At 37.9% G+C, this 17,419-nt stretch overlaps 1 protein-coding gene across 7 annotated transcripts in view; it reads right to left on the bottom strand.

Moving 5' to 3' along the window:
* Nucleotides 1–17,419, bottom strand: part of ZNF536 (zinc finger protein 536) — a 343,774-nt gene that overhangs the window by 126,486 nt on the left and 199,869 nt on the right. For all 7 annotated transcript variants that reach the window (XM_032701325.1, XM_032701326.1, XM_032701329.1 and 4 more), the window contains one exon: nt 3,654–3,806. In XM_032701325.1, coding sequence (XP_032557216.1) covers nt 3,654–3,806 — 153 coding nt within the window. The remainder of the gene's footprint in view (nt 1–3,653; nt 3,807–17,419) is intronic.

Raw genomic sequence — 17,419 nt, 5'->3', positions numbered from 1 at the left:
TTTCTTAGGTTTCTGCTCCTTAGCACAATCCAAAGCATCTTCAGGGCTTTCCTTTGCTCAGGCACATCATTCTTTTTTCATTACTCAAGGGATTTAACTGTACCTGTCATACTGGGAATATACCTGAGCATCTAATGATGACACAAACCCAAACTGGTCTACATCTGTGGTAGCTTCTGAATGCTAATGCAAGATACAAAGAGGAGCTGAAACCAGCTCCTACATAATGTGTCACCTATCAAAGGTGGAACATAAGAAATTTTAATTTACACTTAACTGTTTCTGAGCAGTCCAAAGGCCTAGACTATAAAGTAAACCCCATACCCATTCATTCCATTTCAAGGGGGTTAAGAGTGCTCAAGAACATAAAGATGCTCAGCTTTCTGAATGAAGGAACCTTAAGTTGCTGTCCTCAGAGGGGAAAAATGAAAACTCAGGAAGCATCTGCATTTGGCACATTATGAGGCTGAGATACTTGGATGGTTTTCTTTTCCACAAAGACTGAGCATCCCTAAGATATCTATGTCATAACCCTCCCAGCTTTATTATATATTATTTTATAACCAGGAGGCTGAATCACAAACTGGACAGGCCACCCACATGTCTCTTCTGCACTGCTGGTGCACAGACACGCTTTGCCCTTGTTTCTGCATCTCCTCCCACAGTGAGTTTGTGTGAGTTGAAGTAGGTAGCTCTGAAGAAGCAGGACCACACAGCCCACCTCTGTTCACTAGTCAGCATAAAGAGCTCATCTAAGAGGGCTGAAAGAGTTCTGCCTGTCCTCCCTAAGCCTGGAGGCTCTGAAGCACTTGGACCTGAAAGTCCTTCCTCTTTTCTTTCAGGGTCGTCCCAGGGAAGTATCTCATCTGTCAACTGTTTTTAGAGCAAGAAAGAGGAGAAAGTGATTTCATGTAATTACGCCCTTTTCTTCTTATCATATGGGAACAATCAGAAATCATATCTTACATCTTCCCCTTAAAGCTCTTCCTGGCTTAATATCACTGAGTTAGATAAGAAGAAAAATCCTCTACAGTTGTGTGTTGGGACACAACTGAGCATGCTAAATAAAACTTTGATTCGCTCTTTTTTCCTTCAGAAGCTTCTTATATGATAGTAAACTACACGGAAACTGAGACTCAGTTTGGGGAAGGTTGCAACCACGAAATATCCAACGGAAAAAAGAAGCAACCCAAGCCACTAGCTAACTCTTCAGAAACAGAGCAGAGCTTCCTAATCTTGTGGAGGATTAAGCTGCTTCTCTAGATTTTTCGGGCCAATTGCCACAGAAGCACCTCCTGGCTGGATCAGACTTTGGGTCTTGTCTTGGCACGTGTACCAAACCAACCTAGTCGTGTGCCTCCAAACACACAGATGTTCGAAGGAACCCGACTTCTGCTGAACTGCTTGAGCTCATCTCTAACAAACAGGTGCTGTGAGAACAAGAACAGTAATTGAGTTAATGTAGTGGAGAAATACAGTAAAGTGTTTTTTATCAGTCAGTTATATGATCCAGGCATATAATAAAGACAGAGTGTGACATAAAAGGCAGGAAACTGTCCCTGATAAGTATGAACTAACAAATATTTGTTTAAACTTGTATCTATTACGTAATTTCCCTTTACTGCAAAGCACTTAATTTTTATTTAATAACTCTAGTAATTTGCCAATTTATAATTTAATATTTTTATTAGGATTACTTCGAATATGTAAAACATTGCTTCATTTAAACATACTCTTGTTATTATTTACAAATACTTTGTTCTCAAACTAATGGAAATTGATCTTTATCTATTTTAAAATTATAATGATTTTTAAATATATTCCAAATTTGTTTCAATAGTTTCCTTTTTTTCTTATTTTGTTATATCTGTTTATCTTTTTCTTATTTTAATTTTGTTTAGTCAGTTTTAATATGCAAGTTTTATGGAATATTTCCATTGTCATTAATTTACTTTTCATTACTTCTAAGGCACAAACACCAAATGTGTAATCACTGCCATCTTTAACACAGGAAGAAAGTGATCACTATATAATAAAACCAAATGAAGAGATGGGCAACCTCAGGTTATTTTAAAAGTTTTTCTTTGCATGTCCAACAGTAAAAATGTCTAATTCTTTAAACTCCATAGGTATAAGGTTATTTTTCAATAAAATAACCACCATTCCTTTACTTTTACTACATCAGAAAGAACACGAACAGGGTTTTCTTCTTTTCTTTCCCCCACAAAGTCCAACACACAGAAAAGAATATTCCTGCACTGCATGGTTTGCAATCCAATCAGACAACACTACATTAGAGTGCCAAATTTTAAAATTCAGATCAAACCAGTGTGGTATTCTCCAAAATGCAAAGAGGAGAATAAAAATACAGTGAACAAATTTTCCCATCTCAAAAATGGTAAGTTTTTTTTAAAATAATTTGCATTTTTAATTTTTCAAAATCAAGTCTCACATTCTCAAACCCAACATTAAGTGTTAGATCTGTGGAAGCACATAGGAGAAACATGACTGCTGATCTTGGGAAGGGAGGAAAATTCTGCTTATTTGGTACTTCAGTGAAATAAGAGTTAAAAGTGAGGTTTTTCGAGTAGGAGGTACAACTGGAATGTATTTCTTCATGCAGTAATTTTACCTTTCTATTAGAAAAGTAGCAGTAAATTTCTGAAATTCCTTTAAAATGGTTTAAAAAGAAAATGTCCCCACAATTATGGGACCCACTATGTCTGTTTCCAAAAAGAAGTACCCCAAATCTCCAGTTTTGAATACTCTTCCAAAGTCTACTAATATAACTGACACTTGGAAGAAAACGGTATCATATGGGCCATACACAGAATTTCAAATGATGTCAACAGGACCTGAGGATTTCAACACTGTATGTCAGATTTTAATTATGGATAGAATAAGCCTTAAACACATCCTGTGTCTCTACATGAACCTTACCACACACATATATACTTTTAAGCAAACAAGATATTGCTATTTAAATGGAGTGGCTATAGTTTACTGGTATTGAGAGCAGTCCTCCCAGTGAGAGACATACCAAAACAAAGTGAGTATCCAGACCAGTAGCAAATCTCTGTAGGGTAGAAATGATGTGATTGTTACTGAAGTAAAATACGTTAAGTTTTACCACAGTGCAAAGCATGATAAGTTTTGCTACTTACAAGCACTTAGTCATGTGAGTTCTAGTGGGGGAAAAAAAGCAGATCCATGAAGCTGATTTATCCATATGAACAGTGAGAGGTTAAAAATGAGCATGCTAAATGGAACAAAAATAGTAACTGAGAAAAACATACAGAATCCCTAAGCAGATGCTAAGGAAGGCCTTTGAAGCAGTTAGTATAACTAAGTCTGAAACCAATAGGCTTATGCCTATTGAAGGACAAGGGTAATTGAAGGAAACAGTGATGAAGCAGGGAAGGAGACAGAAATAACCTCAACTGGGAAAAGATGATTCTATTAAAGTGGTCTTTATCCAACAACACATTCCTTGTGCTTTTATTTAAGACTGTCATACATCTTTCTCAAAAGACTCTCTCCAGCTAATAAGTCCAAATCTACACTGGGAATTAAGGCTCCTAGCCACATATTATGTTAACCCCCCCCCACACACGGCATGTGTCGACAGCGCTCCGCTCACTTGTGCCTCTCACCTGTGTGTATTCTCAAGTGGACCTTTAAGTGATGGGATGTTCTGAAAGTTTTTCCACAATATGGGCAGTCTTTCATGGCAGAACCAAGGCTCCTGTCTCTCAGTAAAGCTGGCTGCTGGACTCCTACAGATCTCCCAGCTTCTTCTCCAATGTCTGCAACACAGAAATGTTCTCACATCACTTCAGCACATGTCAGGAGTTGTTCTCACTAAAACTGCTAACACAACACAAAGTTAAACATGTCAATACTACACCTGTCTATTTCATTCTTTAAATCTGACAGAATGCTGACAATTCATGTATTTTCTTGTTATTGTCTTAAATTATTTCATCTTTGCTATCATCATTTTAAGCAGCATATGGTACCTTTATATTGAACTGAATTATACAAGAAAAGAAACAGCTGTGTCAGCAGCTGGTTTGATTTCTTCTTTTGCTTCGTTCCTATTAATTTTTTCCCCAAAAGTTTGAGATTGTTGTTTTGTTGATTCTATTTAAGTACTGTGAAAATCTGTATGCTTTTAGAGGGAAAGAGTTTGCACCAGTGTATTAAAACCTCCTAAAAGAACAAAATTGCAGTGAGAAGAGGGTCCAACAACAGTGATGATGTCTACACACACTTCCTTCAACAACTAACAAACTTCCTTCTGCAACATTTGAGCACTGGAATGACAACAGACAACCTAGTCAGTGACCTAATATCATGGGAAAAGCAATGAAAAAATTCATCAGATGAGAGGGAATTCCTTCTCCCTCTCACCCACAGCTCCTGCGTTTTCTCCTTCAGTGTTCACAGCTACACTTATTCTTTGCATCATAATACAACGGGTGAGACTCCAGGACACCTCTTCTCTCTCCTGATATAAAGAAACAGTAATTTTCAGCCATCTTGAATAAGCTGCTTTTATCCAAGCAGGCTACAAACAAAATAACTTACAAAAGACTGACATAAAAATTGCAAAAATGTAGGGCATTTTTTAAAACTCGTTATTCAAACCACACAAAACTCATCTATCATCTTGTACTTACAGGGACATGTAATATCACATATGTGTATCAATTTATGATTTCACCAAAAAGTACCATGGCAAATGTTGAAATTATGGACCAGATTGATGCTACTGGTATGTCAGGAGCAGTACAGAGGGAGACATCATCACATCCCTGTGCAAGAGCTGAGCTATCTGAGTTATACTGAGGTGGGGAGCATACAGTTAAAACCTCCATGCAGAGTCTCGATTATTTCAACCATAAACTCCTGACTAAAAATGTTCTGCCTCTACCCATTTGATATGTAACTAAAGCTGTCAGGAAACATAGTGCAGTTTACACAGCATTGCCTTTTAAATGGAAGTAATGGGACATAAGAAAGACTTAAACATTTGGCTCTAATAAAATCTATTCTCACAGTAGCAGAGACCCAAATACGAGATTTCTGGAAAAGGTAACACTAACAGGCATTTCAGTATGTATTATAAAATGGTCCCTCTAAACTATTTTGTTTAAAGCTGAAAGAAGGACATGATAGAGTGATTAAAATATATATATAAATGCTTATCTTATTCCTGTATGGAATCAAGCTATTACTAGTTTTCAAAAGGCAAATCTGATACTTTTCACATCACAATCTTGTTTAACATTTTCTGACTGTTCTTAGACTGCAGAGTTAAAGCATAATATTTAAGTTAGAAAGCTAGTAAATGTCATTTTGAATTATCTTCACATACATAAAGTAGCATACTGCAGGAGTGTATTTTGTCTTTCTGAGTCCAGGAAAACATATATAGGTCCTAGTCTATAATTCCAATATCACTAAAGAGTTTAGAATTTCTCCTTTTTTACTCCTCAAAAGTTGTATATAATTATGGCTTAAGCTGCTTTGGGAAAAAACGAATTTCTGAGCGCAAAAAGGTTTTTCTGAAGAGTAAAATGCAGAATGCATGATAATAAAATGCAGGATTTTATTTTGGTTTTCAATAAATACTATATGAGCATTATAGATAAATATATAGATAAAGTTAACAAGCCACTCAGGAGGAATTCACTGAATAAGTCTACTAGTTATGTTTTGCTATATGTCACTCTAAATGATGGCCTGTTATCCATTTGCCTTTTATCTTTCTATCTAGAATATGTGTGGCCCAATAAAAAAGAATAAATTTGTAAGATGAACAGCTCGCTTTGCAGATTTAAGAGTGTAATTTTCACTTTACACAAAATTGAATTTTTTCAAGGCAGCGAGACGATGGAGTTTACTCTAGCACTAATCCCTCTGAAAAAGCAAACTGAAAACAACAATGAAGCAAAGAAAGATGTGGGTGGTCTGAAGAGTTTTCTTTTAGATTTAAGTAGACATACAGTAGATAGCTCCAAAGGCTTTGCTCCAACAGGGGCCTTACCTTGAAGAATTTTTCTTCCCACAGTGAAATCATTCCTAAGACTTTAAAGCTGGGCTGAGGGGTTTTCTTTTGAATTCCTCTGCCTACAAAGCCCACCGAAGCGCTGGAGGCCATTGCTACCTGAATGAGAAGCTTTACATCTAAGTTCTTTTATTTCAAACAATGAAAAGATATGTTCAAGGCTGCCGACTCTTCCCATCAAATGCTACCCCAGCTTCTCACTCGGGCCCCATTGTGGCACATTGTACCTATTTGTCGAGGCACTTAAGTTTAAAATGTGCTTAACTTTAAAATGTGTTCAAGTCTCACTGACTCTGCTACCAAGGTTTCCTTATACCAAGTCTCTTAAAAGCGATCTATGGAAAACGAAGGGTGAAAAAAGTGACACAGAAAAAGGAGAAGAGATCAGCAAGAAAAAAGAAGCAAACTGGTGAGTACAGACTATGCCAACAACAGAGTATGTGGGGAATGAAAAATGTTCAGCTCTAGCAATAATCATGTATCTTACAACTCTGATGTCCCCTTTCTCCTGCTATTGAGAGCCCCTTCACAAGCAGAATATCTCAGTTCTGTAAATTGTGCAAAAATGTAGTGGTGTTTTACGGATCTGCAGAACTAGGATTAGCCTCCACAAAGTAGTTTAATTTATGATTTACTCAGGATTTGAGCTATGGGTTCTGGGCTTCTCAGTTCTGAGGATAAAAGATCAGGAAGGAAAGAACAGTTTCTTATCTTACAGCCATTGTGGTTCACTGAGTTATGTGGTCTATATGATGTGCACTCGATGCACATGGGATTAAACTGCTTTTTTTTTTACTATCTGCTTCCATTATAGGCAGGGCGACATCCTGAATGTCTTCCTGCCCATCCCAACCTTTCCTGATTCAAATGCAGGAAATAACAGAACAGAGTATAAAGTATGGTATAGATGTAAATGCTACATATAAGTCTTCAGAGCCTTGTCTCTGAACTTACTCTTGCTGAACTTTCACTTTGAAAGTGTCTGTTCACAGCAGAAGTCATGGACAGAAGTGCAAAAAGCAATACTCAGTTCTACATACAAAACTGGTCTTTGTGTCAGTATAAGGAAAAGGAACAGCTGTGAGTCCTCCAGCTGCTCTGCTGTACCTGCTGGGCAGGCAGATACTGCTCCATGGCACAAGACACAGAGGAATTCAGCCACAAAGCAGCTTCTGGGGTGGTATAACAGGGACATCTCTTGCATACCACGCCTCAGCTACACCTAATAACTGACTGTGCACATGTTCTCATAGGACAAATGCAAGGAAAGAAAGTTCACTTCAACATCCACATCAGAAGGTGCCAATTAGCTGCATAACCAAAGAGCCAATTTGGCCAAAATGTGGTCAAACCTGTTTGTCACGCAGGCTGAAATTAAAATTGAGCAATCCATAAGATCAGCATTTGAAGGACTGCCCTTCTTCAGACTGATGCCCACCTTTCAGGAGAGGAGGGACTAAAAGCCACCACTCCCCATGTAGCATGGTGATGGCCCACGTAGCTCTGTTTTCACATCACCACCAAACCTGGAGAGGAAGTTTCCACAGAGACAGATAATTCCCAATCAACAGTTTCAAGCCAGGAGCATTTTAACAGTAGAAAGTTAAGAGAAAGTGAGAAAGACACCAGTGAATCCTTTTTTTTACAGCAGGTCTCTTACTAGGTATCAGAAATGATCTACCCAGAAATGAGCCACGGCAGGCGGTGCCCTCAGCACACACATGCAGATGTCACAGAGGCAAAATGCCAACTTCAGTGGATATTGCTAGAAAAGAGAAGACAAACTTAGGTGGACTGTGAATCTGTGTAGTCAAAGCAGAAGCTATCTAGACAGACACATGAAGATCAAAAGAAAACAAATTCTTTGACATTTCCATATATATTCTGTACAACTGGCCCACCCGCCTGGGATGAGTCTATAAAAACAATTAGAAAAGGATGGATTGCTTTTGTAAAAAGAAACCTGTTTTCACTTGGTTAGGCAGCAGCACTGACTTCAGTCACATTAGCAGCCAAATTTTGAAAGGAACATCTACATACATGTCCCACAAATTTTACCAGACTATTTATTTGCTGTGTGCATGTGAAAGTGCAGAAATTCACAAAGAGGTGCTTTCATGTTCAAAGGAGCTAAATTGCAGTCCTCATGCAGACTAAATCATCAGTGAAGTCAGTTGGAATTTGTCGACACAGGGTTTGCCAAATTAGCCAAAACCAGGCAATCACATGGAAAAGGTAATCAACTCACAAAATAGGTAATCAGACTTACAAGTATGTGTTTGCTCTTGCACAATTTTCGACACTATTAAAGAACCCTTTGAAAATGTGGCCAGAAGCCTTTAAAGCCGCACATAATCCCAGGTCTTCATATATTTCTGAAATTCAAAATATTTGTAGTTCTTCAGAACTGCCTGTAAAAGTTAATGAAATATGGTGCAACAAGAAGTGGTAGTGACCACAGCTATTTTTTGATGACCTGTAAACAACCCAGATTAGCCCATCTTGCAGCAGGAAATCTAATGTCAAGAAGGGAGTCAGAAGATATTCAGTGTGTTAATCCTGTCACTGCTGTCACCTTTGTGCAAGTATACCTGGACTCAACCACTTCTATCCCTGGGAAGCAGCACAGGATATGCAAAGTTTTTGGGAAAACATGCATTACCTTTCTTGCCTGTTCCTTAGAGAAAGCTTTAATAATACTGAAAATAGTGGAAAATAGGAATATAATTGGGAATATAATTAATCATATTTTTCTAGCTACCTGAAATAGCTTCAATTAGTACTGCTTGATGTAAATGAGAGCAGAATCTAGCCCTGTGCTCATAATTTGAAATTAGGACCCTATTAGCAGATGTCACTACACTTCTTTGCTAGCAAAGTTCACAGCTTAAAATGAAAGCTTCTAATATTACTAAATATTACAGTTATATTTTAGGCCTCCGGAAAGAGTTACTAATGTCTTAGGTCAGGAACAACTTGCTGTCTCTATTGTTTCATCAAGGATTTAGGTTTTATAATGACCATAAATGGGAATCTTAAACTGTTACTATGGATTGGCAGAGAATTTGTTTAAACAGAGAGCTATTTTAGAAGAGAATTGGAAAGGAGGCCTACCAGTGAGAAAGCAGCATTCACATTGTTTGTATTATTAGAAATAAAGATTATACAAAGGTTCCACTGGTAAATAAAAAGATACCACTTCTGACATAAGAATTCCCCCTTAGCCCTCTGAACCACACAGACAAACAACAAGCACAAACTGCCCTGACTCTGCTAACAATTAGTGCAATGGCAGAGTTAAATTTAAATTACAGTCTAAATTAAACTGAAGTAAAATGCTCGGAGCCATTTATTATGAGGGAAGTCCTGCAACACGTAGAAGTGGGTGAATGTCAGTCACAGCCAATACCCTGGGCTGCAGGGGAGTAGCTGGGTGTTATTTCAGGCACAACTGGAAGAGAGGCAAAACGTTCCAAGCAATTTCTCAGTAACTGTTAGGCTGGTGATTTGGGGGCTGCACACACCCCTTAAGCCCACAAATGACACACCTGAAGACTGGTGGTTCTCACACCCCCTGGGTTCAAAACACTCTGCATGGCAATACTGTATGTACACAGTGTTGGTTATATCTCAATGCTTTTCACTGTGGTACATATTCTGAGACGCATGCAAGAGGCTGGATATACAGCACAAAATGATATTAGTAGACACTTAACCAAAATTAAGCTTTGGTTCATCACAAAACATTTCTTATCCTCTGTTTTTTCATTTCGATCGAATTCCCTACAGAGTTTTTGTCTTGGAGTTCTTAGCTTTTCAAATTGTTCTAAAAATTTAAAACCTTTTAAGATAATCAAAACTCAAACACAGTTTCTGAGTACATCATTTTAACTGCCTCATTTCTTTGAAGAATCGTGTGACCAAAAGACATAGAAAATCAGATTTAGAACTTAAAAATCAGGGTTGGTTACTTGCCATTAACTGACAGAGCTCAGTTTTGTCTGAAAATTAAGCATGTTAAAAAAAATATTTTTTGAGAGAATATTATTTGGTATGAGACCTTTTAAACTGTTTTGGTTTTGTTATGTTTTTTTTTTTTAAGAAGAAGACATCTTAAGTACCTTGCAATATCTTTCATTTAACAGTTGGCAGAAGGAAACTCCCAGATGAACATTGGCCTCTGTCTTTCTCTTTAACCAGCTGAGTGATCCAAGCTTTTAATAAAGCTGTTCCAATTATTGTAAAAGTCATCTAGTACCTTATAGCCACAAATATTGACAGTTTATTGCACAATGCATTCATGACATTTGAAGGTCAGATCATACATAATACATACACTTTTATAAAAGTGTCTGGAACAAAGAGATACATGATCAGCAATTACATCTTACCGTTCAATGGTATGATTTTATACTTATTTAAAATGAAATACTATATGAAATGCAAATTGTTAATAAAACACAAAATAGTTCATTTTCTGCATTTATCATTTTATTAATCAGCAATACCAAGTTCAGTTGTAGAAAATCAATGGAATGCCATTCATGCCCCAAGAATATTACAGTTAAATATCATTATCCTGCAAACCATCACATGTATTCTTAGCTCAGCATGAGAAGAAAGTAAGCTTCAAACTCTAATCTCAGTACTGTGTACCTCTCCAGCCCTACTGAACTCAGTGTAACTTCACCACTTAGATTTGAGTCAGGACCTTACCATATTATGAAAATATAAGTTTTGGTAAAATTGAATTGAAATGAAACTGAAAGGAGTGCTGCAGACTTTTTTTAAAATATATGCACATGCATGCATGTCAAACTTCTTCACCCTCTTCCAGTGCTTGTGACTTTTAAGGCGATTCTAAAGTCATATGCACATGCACAAATGGTATAGGTCTATGCAGTCAGACCTGTGCACAGTCCTTCAATGAATTCAATGAACATCAGAAATTCACAGAGCATAGCCATGAGAGTGCTTGTTTTTGCTTAAATAGTCTTCACTTCAGTGGTATCACTCCTAGATCCTGGAATCTCCACCTACCTCATGAGAGCTGAGCTTGTGGCAAATGACCATGGACCACTACATTGTTCCCTCTAACACCATTTTTGCCAGTTTATTTCAAAACTGCAGGATGCAAAATCTTCTGTCCTAGGTTCTTCATATGCAGGACTCTTCCACCACCCAACTCCTTCACTGGCTTTTCAGATCTACCACTCCAAAATCGTGGCTCTGAAATTCCACTTCCTTAATTTGACTGTATAGATCGAAGCATTTTAGATCCCAAATCACCAAGTTTACCAGATGAGGTTCATGAAATTGCACTAGATTTGTATAATCTCACCACCAGAAAAGTGGATGCTTTGGAACTGGATGTACTTTGCCACCTATCAGAATGTCATTTTATCTAGCTTGTGCTAGTTCTTGCTTTCTTCAGAAGAGCACATCTGAGCTGCCAGAACACCTTATTGTACTTCACAGTCCAGAATGTGTACCTTCACAAGCAAAGCTGATACCTTTTGTATCAGAAAGGTTGTGCTTAAATATATACTCATGGATCTCTCCTTGGTATTTTGCCAATGTTCTTTGCCATCTATCCTCAAAATTTACTTTGGTGTCTGTTTATAATTTTGGTTAGCTCTCAAACCCTCCATACAACGTGCTTTCCATGGTTTTGTCCTCCTTTTCTTATAAAAGCTTAGAATATTCTGCAGTTTTACCAAATGTTTGTGCCAAAAGCAGTCTGTGATTCCCATGTCTCAATAGTTTTCTTACCCAAACCCTTGGCTCACCTGTCTTAGCTTTGATCCTGTCACATAAATTTGAAATGGGCACTTGATTACTGACCAGAGAGGACAAAGACTTTCCAAACTTTATACAGATTGTTTACTGCTTTTGGAGAAAATTCCAGTGGGGAATCTAAGCGCAGAGGCTATCCAACTGGACCATCTTTTGGATTTGTATGTGTTATTTGTAGGCAGGTGTTCAGGTACCAGATGGCCTTAAAACCCATACTACTCAGGTTATAGCAGCTTCTACAGGCTGTCTGCATCATATTCCCATCTCTGAGATTTGCAGAGTGGCTACATGGAGCTTGATAAACACTTTTACCTAGCATTGCTCTCCTGATGCCAAGGCTAGATCAGATATCCAATTTGGGAGAGTTGCCTTACAGTCCCTCTTTAATTAAGTACTCCTGATCTCCCACTCCTGGGATGGATTGCTACTGCTGATTAAGCTCCAGAAGTAAGGATCTGTGGAGGCAATTTCATGAGGGAGAAAATGAAGTTGCTAGCTAATCAACTAAAATAACCATTAACTGGACTTCTGTGAATGAATATATTGCCTTCTTCTTGCTTCCATACTTACCCTGTTTCTTCCCATGTTAGAGTCTCAACATACCTATAAACCAACAGGTAAGATGTGCTTCATTATGACCTCTATCTTGTTCCTAACACACACATGGGACAAACAGAACCATTTGGTACAGTGTACAGGCTACACTATGAAGAAAATCCAAGTGTCAGTAAACTGTAAGAAAGATGATGAATCTGGGTGGAGGAAAGTGCTATTGAACTTATTTTCTTTAGGTTCTTCTCATGTGCCAAATAATGCAGTCTGAAAGATTCTAAAAGGCGCAAATGAACACCCACCACCATATAGTTTTCAAAATCCATTAATATCTTTTAAAATCTTTTGAGTACTTGTACAGGAATATTTAATAATTACACTAGACAAGTTTCACCCTGAGTTGCTGGGTTTAAACAAATCCAAACACCAAACAAACCATTCTTTTTCAAGTCAGAGCCACAGACCTGCCTACATTCTAAGTAGATCTCAGGCCATCAGGTATCACTGGATAAGTTGTTCTTGCACACCATTGTTTAAGAAAACCCCTTTTCATTATTATCATCTTATCACAGGGTGGCAAAATCAGCACAGAATTGCCAGTAGCAGATCATCAGATTTTATAAAAGCTCATTCTAATAAAGAAAAATGTAAATTATTTGAAATGTCACAGGAACATCTCTCTGTAGACACCGGTAAGAAAGAAACCAACAAAAGAATCAGTCACCTAAAAGCATCTGTACAGGTAGCTAAATTACTAATTTTCCCCTCAACAAAATGAGAAAGAATTAAAGATTGTCATTCCATTTAGAGCTTACTGATTACAGAAGTGCTGACAGAGTCTCTAAAGAGTGAATAATGTCATGGTGTGTATTACAACTTTTGGACTCTGACAGACTTTTCCAGTAACCATATTTTCTTACTTTTAACTTACCCGTGCTGCCTTTAAACTAAATGACCACTTTGAGCTAATACCAATGCTTCTGTAAACAATTTTCCTCCCATTAACTTCTTTGGTACATGCCACTTGAGTACAACTTTCAACTTCTTTACCCATTTGACAAAAAAATGAGCTATATTTGAAAAAATACTTACAAGCAACTCTTAACTGCTGAACCCATTTTACTAGCACCCTTTCTTATAAATAAAGTATGTTAATTATATAATTTTTGCTATAACAGAAAAATATTGATTAAATTCATTACTTTGAATCTTGAGAAGGGATCCTTTAACTGTTCACCATGTGTTTTTTCTTCATTGATTTAACAGTGTATTCTGGACCTACTGAAAACATGATATTTTCTGAAGGAGCTCATTAATTGTTTTATACTAATGATGTATCTCAAAAAGTACATTACTAGGTCAACTCACATCCATGTTTTGTAAAATAGCCTTAAAGTACACAGATACTATAACATGCTATTTGTGGGCTATAAAGATATGAAATGCTGCTTATGGAGCTGATATATCAATAATTCCGTTTTTCTTTTCCACTATGAAAATATAATTTTTTTTTCATCTGAACTATCCTGGTTAAAAAAAAAAAAAAAAGAAAAAAAAGAGAAAAAATACTATTTTGAATGTTCTTCTCTGATTTAGCTGAGCTTGTGGCAATAACTGGTTTAGGCATCAGCTTCAGTATGCTGGAATGATCCTGAAACTAATTTTGCATGTGTTGGAGTTGGACTGTGGCCACGCACGTCAGTATGCTGGAACAGAGTTATCTAAATCCTGAGCCTTATTTTACATGTGCTGGTGTTGGACTGTGGCCCTGCAATCTTTTAGGTCTCCATCTGTAGCTATCAAAGCCAGGGTGTGCCCAGCCGCTCGCTACTGCTCACTGCTTTCCTTCCACAGAAAAGCTCCAGGCTCACAACCACCCTCCCACACGCACTGGTGTGACTGGGAGCTCTTCAGAGCCCTGGCAAGTCTCATCAACCTTTCTCTAAAGCCTCCTTGCTGCCATGGCCGGCCTGTTGCAGTGCATCACACTTCTTAGATCACTACGATCCTACCCGGTTACCAAGTCCCACATCAGTGATGAGAAATATCAACCTCTTGCACAGATGTTCCCTCAGATTCAATACCAGGTAAAACAAACAACCCACTAACTTTTAAGCAAGCAATGAAGATGAAAACCACAGCTCCCCAGTTGATGGAAGACCCCTCTGAGTTTCCCAGCATGACAGTGTTTTTCCTGTCAGCCAAAGTCTAGTCCAAAGCTAGTGATTCTTTACTTCTGGGGAGGTGAACAAGAAATGATCAGGCACTCAAAAGCTAACAATACAAGCTCCTCCAACAATACAAGAAACACTGTCTGTGCACCACTCTGGAACACCAACACAGAGGCTGTAATGGGGACTGAGCAAAGCAGAGGTCACTGTACAAGGTGCTTATCACCCCAAGATGAACTGGTAACCTCCAGGGACATACAGGCTGATGGTAATGTGATACAAAGTTTTTGCAAGCCTCCTTCTACTTATTTACAGTTCCTCCACATTAATCTACCAGTAAATACATATTTTAACCCATTGGGAGCATCTATAAAATTAGGAGATAATCCAGGCTTGCTTGATTTGCAAGTACATTTCTCTACCAGAAATTAATAACTTTTTGTCTCTATGGAGCCTAGAAAACTGAGGAAAAAACTTTGTACTAAGGTCAAAATTAGACATTCGAATGAAGATCAGACATTCGAATGAAATCAGACATTCTTCTCTGGCTGGACAGACACAAGTTAGCTTACTGTCTGCCTCAGAGACAGAGAAAGACTTATTTCAGAAGAAGGAGGGTTGTTCATTCTCTTAACTTATTAGCAATGCACTTTCTTCAACTCCAACACCAAAAGAAATTCAAAACCCAGGTAGTCTGCATGCACGGAAGCACCTTTTGTTTAATAAATAATTCAAACATGTATTCCTTTTTAATTTAAAAACGGTCTGACTGAACAGTCAACAGAGTGAACTAAAGTTGGCAAAATACAGTGTTGAAAAATTAAAAAGTGTATTCAAGGCCATATTCATTTGCTTCACTTCTCATATACTGGAGAGACAGGCTGTGCTGAAGTTCTAGCTTTTTTCTTTTTCTTTTAAATTATACACATACAGTCACATGATGCTCACTTGCCTTTGAAAGCTGCCTTGTCCTGGAATTAGTCTTTCTCTCTTTCTGATACCAGTACAGCAGCTGCTGCTCCTCTACCTTATGAACATCATCAGAAATTCAGCCAAAATGTTCTCACGAGCTCCTCTGCCATGCCTGTGAGGGCCAGGCTGAAACTATCGACCATCTTGGAAAACAGAAATGCTGTAAAACATTCTGGAAATATTCAGATCATCATCTGAATTATGGTCCCATATATCAATAAGTGTATAGTAAGGTACAGGAAACACATCTGGCTGAAAAAAATCTGCAGACAATGATGCAATGAGATCCATTCCAGGACTGAATTTGTAACACATTACAGCAAATGCATACAAATATTTGGGATCAGTCGAGTGCATTTAGGACTGACTTTTCCCCTGGAAGACAGTCAAAAGCATATAGCACTATCTTAAACATGAATTCACAGGCTCAGTTTCTGTAAAACAAAACTCTTAGCAGTAAGCAGCTAAGGATAAGAAAACAGAGCACTAATAGAGTCAACTCTTACACTTAGCCTTCTGTACCACAGTGTTTCAAAGAATTTCTTGAATCTTAGAGCAGACAGCAAGTAAAAAGTAATGCTGTGGTGAATCCTCCTTATTTTAGATTCCTGGAGATATACTCATTCTCCCACACATCTCAAACAGCAGCAGGTACTTAATGCCTTCCCAGCAAAGCAAAACCTTCAGGCCTCTGCTCTTCTGAGTGTTTGGTTCCCATCACTGTGAATGGCTTTACCATTTTTGTATTCTTTCTGATCAGCAGCTTCTGAAGGAATGACCACTCTGTAACCATCAGACAACATCCACCTACATGAAATTACCAGCTTGATAACACTCCCATGGCATTAAATGCTGACAGAAGGAAACCTTATCTCAGAAGGGTCAGATATGCAGGAAAGAAGATCTTTACTGGGAAGGAGAATAAGGGAAACCTAACCCTCATAAAGTAACACTGCCTTTATAGAAAATGACTTGGCAATAACATATCTTTCAAAGTGGACATACTTATTTAAAACACATCTTAGAGTCACTGGATGACAGACACGAGCCATTTTAGAACAGAAAGAAGTTTCAGAAGTACATCTTGAATAATTACACATCATATGGAAGAAGACCAGGTTTTCTTCAAATTTTTACTGTTCTGAACAGTAGTAAAATTATCTGCACTATATGGGATAAAACCAGACCAAATAAACACCTTGTACAGATAGGAAACTTTCAACATCTTGCTCTGCTGTGAAAAAACAGCCTATGAATTATAATTGTGTACAAAATGCATCCCTAAATATGACAAAACACGAACAAATGCATCAGGATAACTATAGAGATTGTTTAGACCCAAACTCCTGCCCTGTAAGTCAGGGAGTCTTCAGATTCTAATTCTGGCCGATTACCAGCTTACACTGAGACACTATGCAGTAACTACCAACTCAGAGAACAGACTAATTTAAACTCTGAGAATGCAGGCTCCTGCATTTGTGGAGACACGTTTCCATGCCTTTTCAGGATGGTACTAGTGGGAGCCACTCCAATAGCCTGGCAAGCCCATGCAGAATTTGGTACATAACAAACTGGCTTGCAACCGATTCCATTTGAAAGCTGTCTACAGTGGGACTGGCCAACCTATCAAAGTCATGTATGGGGTTGAGAAAAGGTGAATGACAGCATAAACTGGTCAAATGAAACTTAAATAATTTCAACAATTTTACTGGTACTGATTCTTTTCTGGCTACGAATTCTGTGATATCTCACTACAGATACATGCCCAGTCATGAGGGTCGTAAGTATTTGTTTCAAAAAAGGGATCCTGTTGACTGCTGGGCAGTGGAGTTTGCTATACATGCTGAAATATTAC

The sequence above is a fragment of the Chiroxiphia lanceolata genome, chromosome 13 (genome assembly GCF_009829145.1).
Source record: "Chiroxiphia lanceolata isolate bChiLan1 chromosome 13, bChiLan1.pri, whole genome shotgun sequence".
NCBI classification, from domain to species: Eukaryota; Metazoa; Chordata; class Aves; order Passeriformes; family Pipridae; genus Chiroxiphia; species Chiroxiphia lanceolata.
This window is presented reverse-complemented; position numbering and strand designations above follow the sequence as displayed.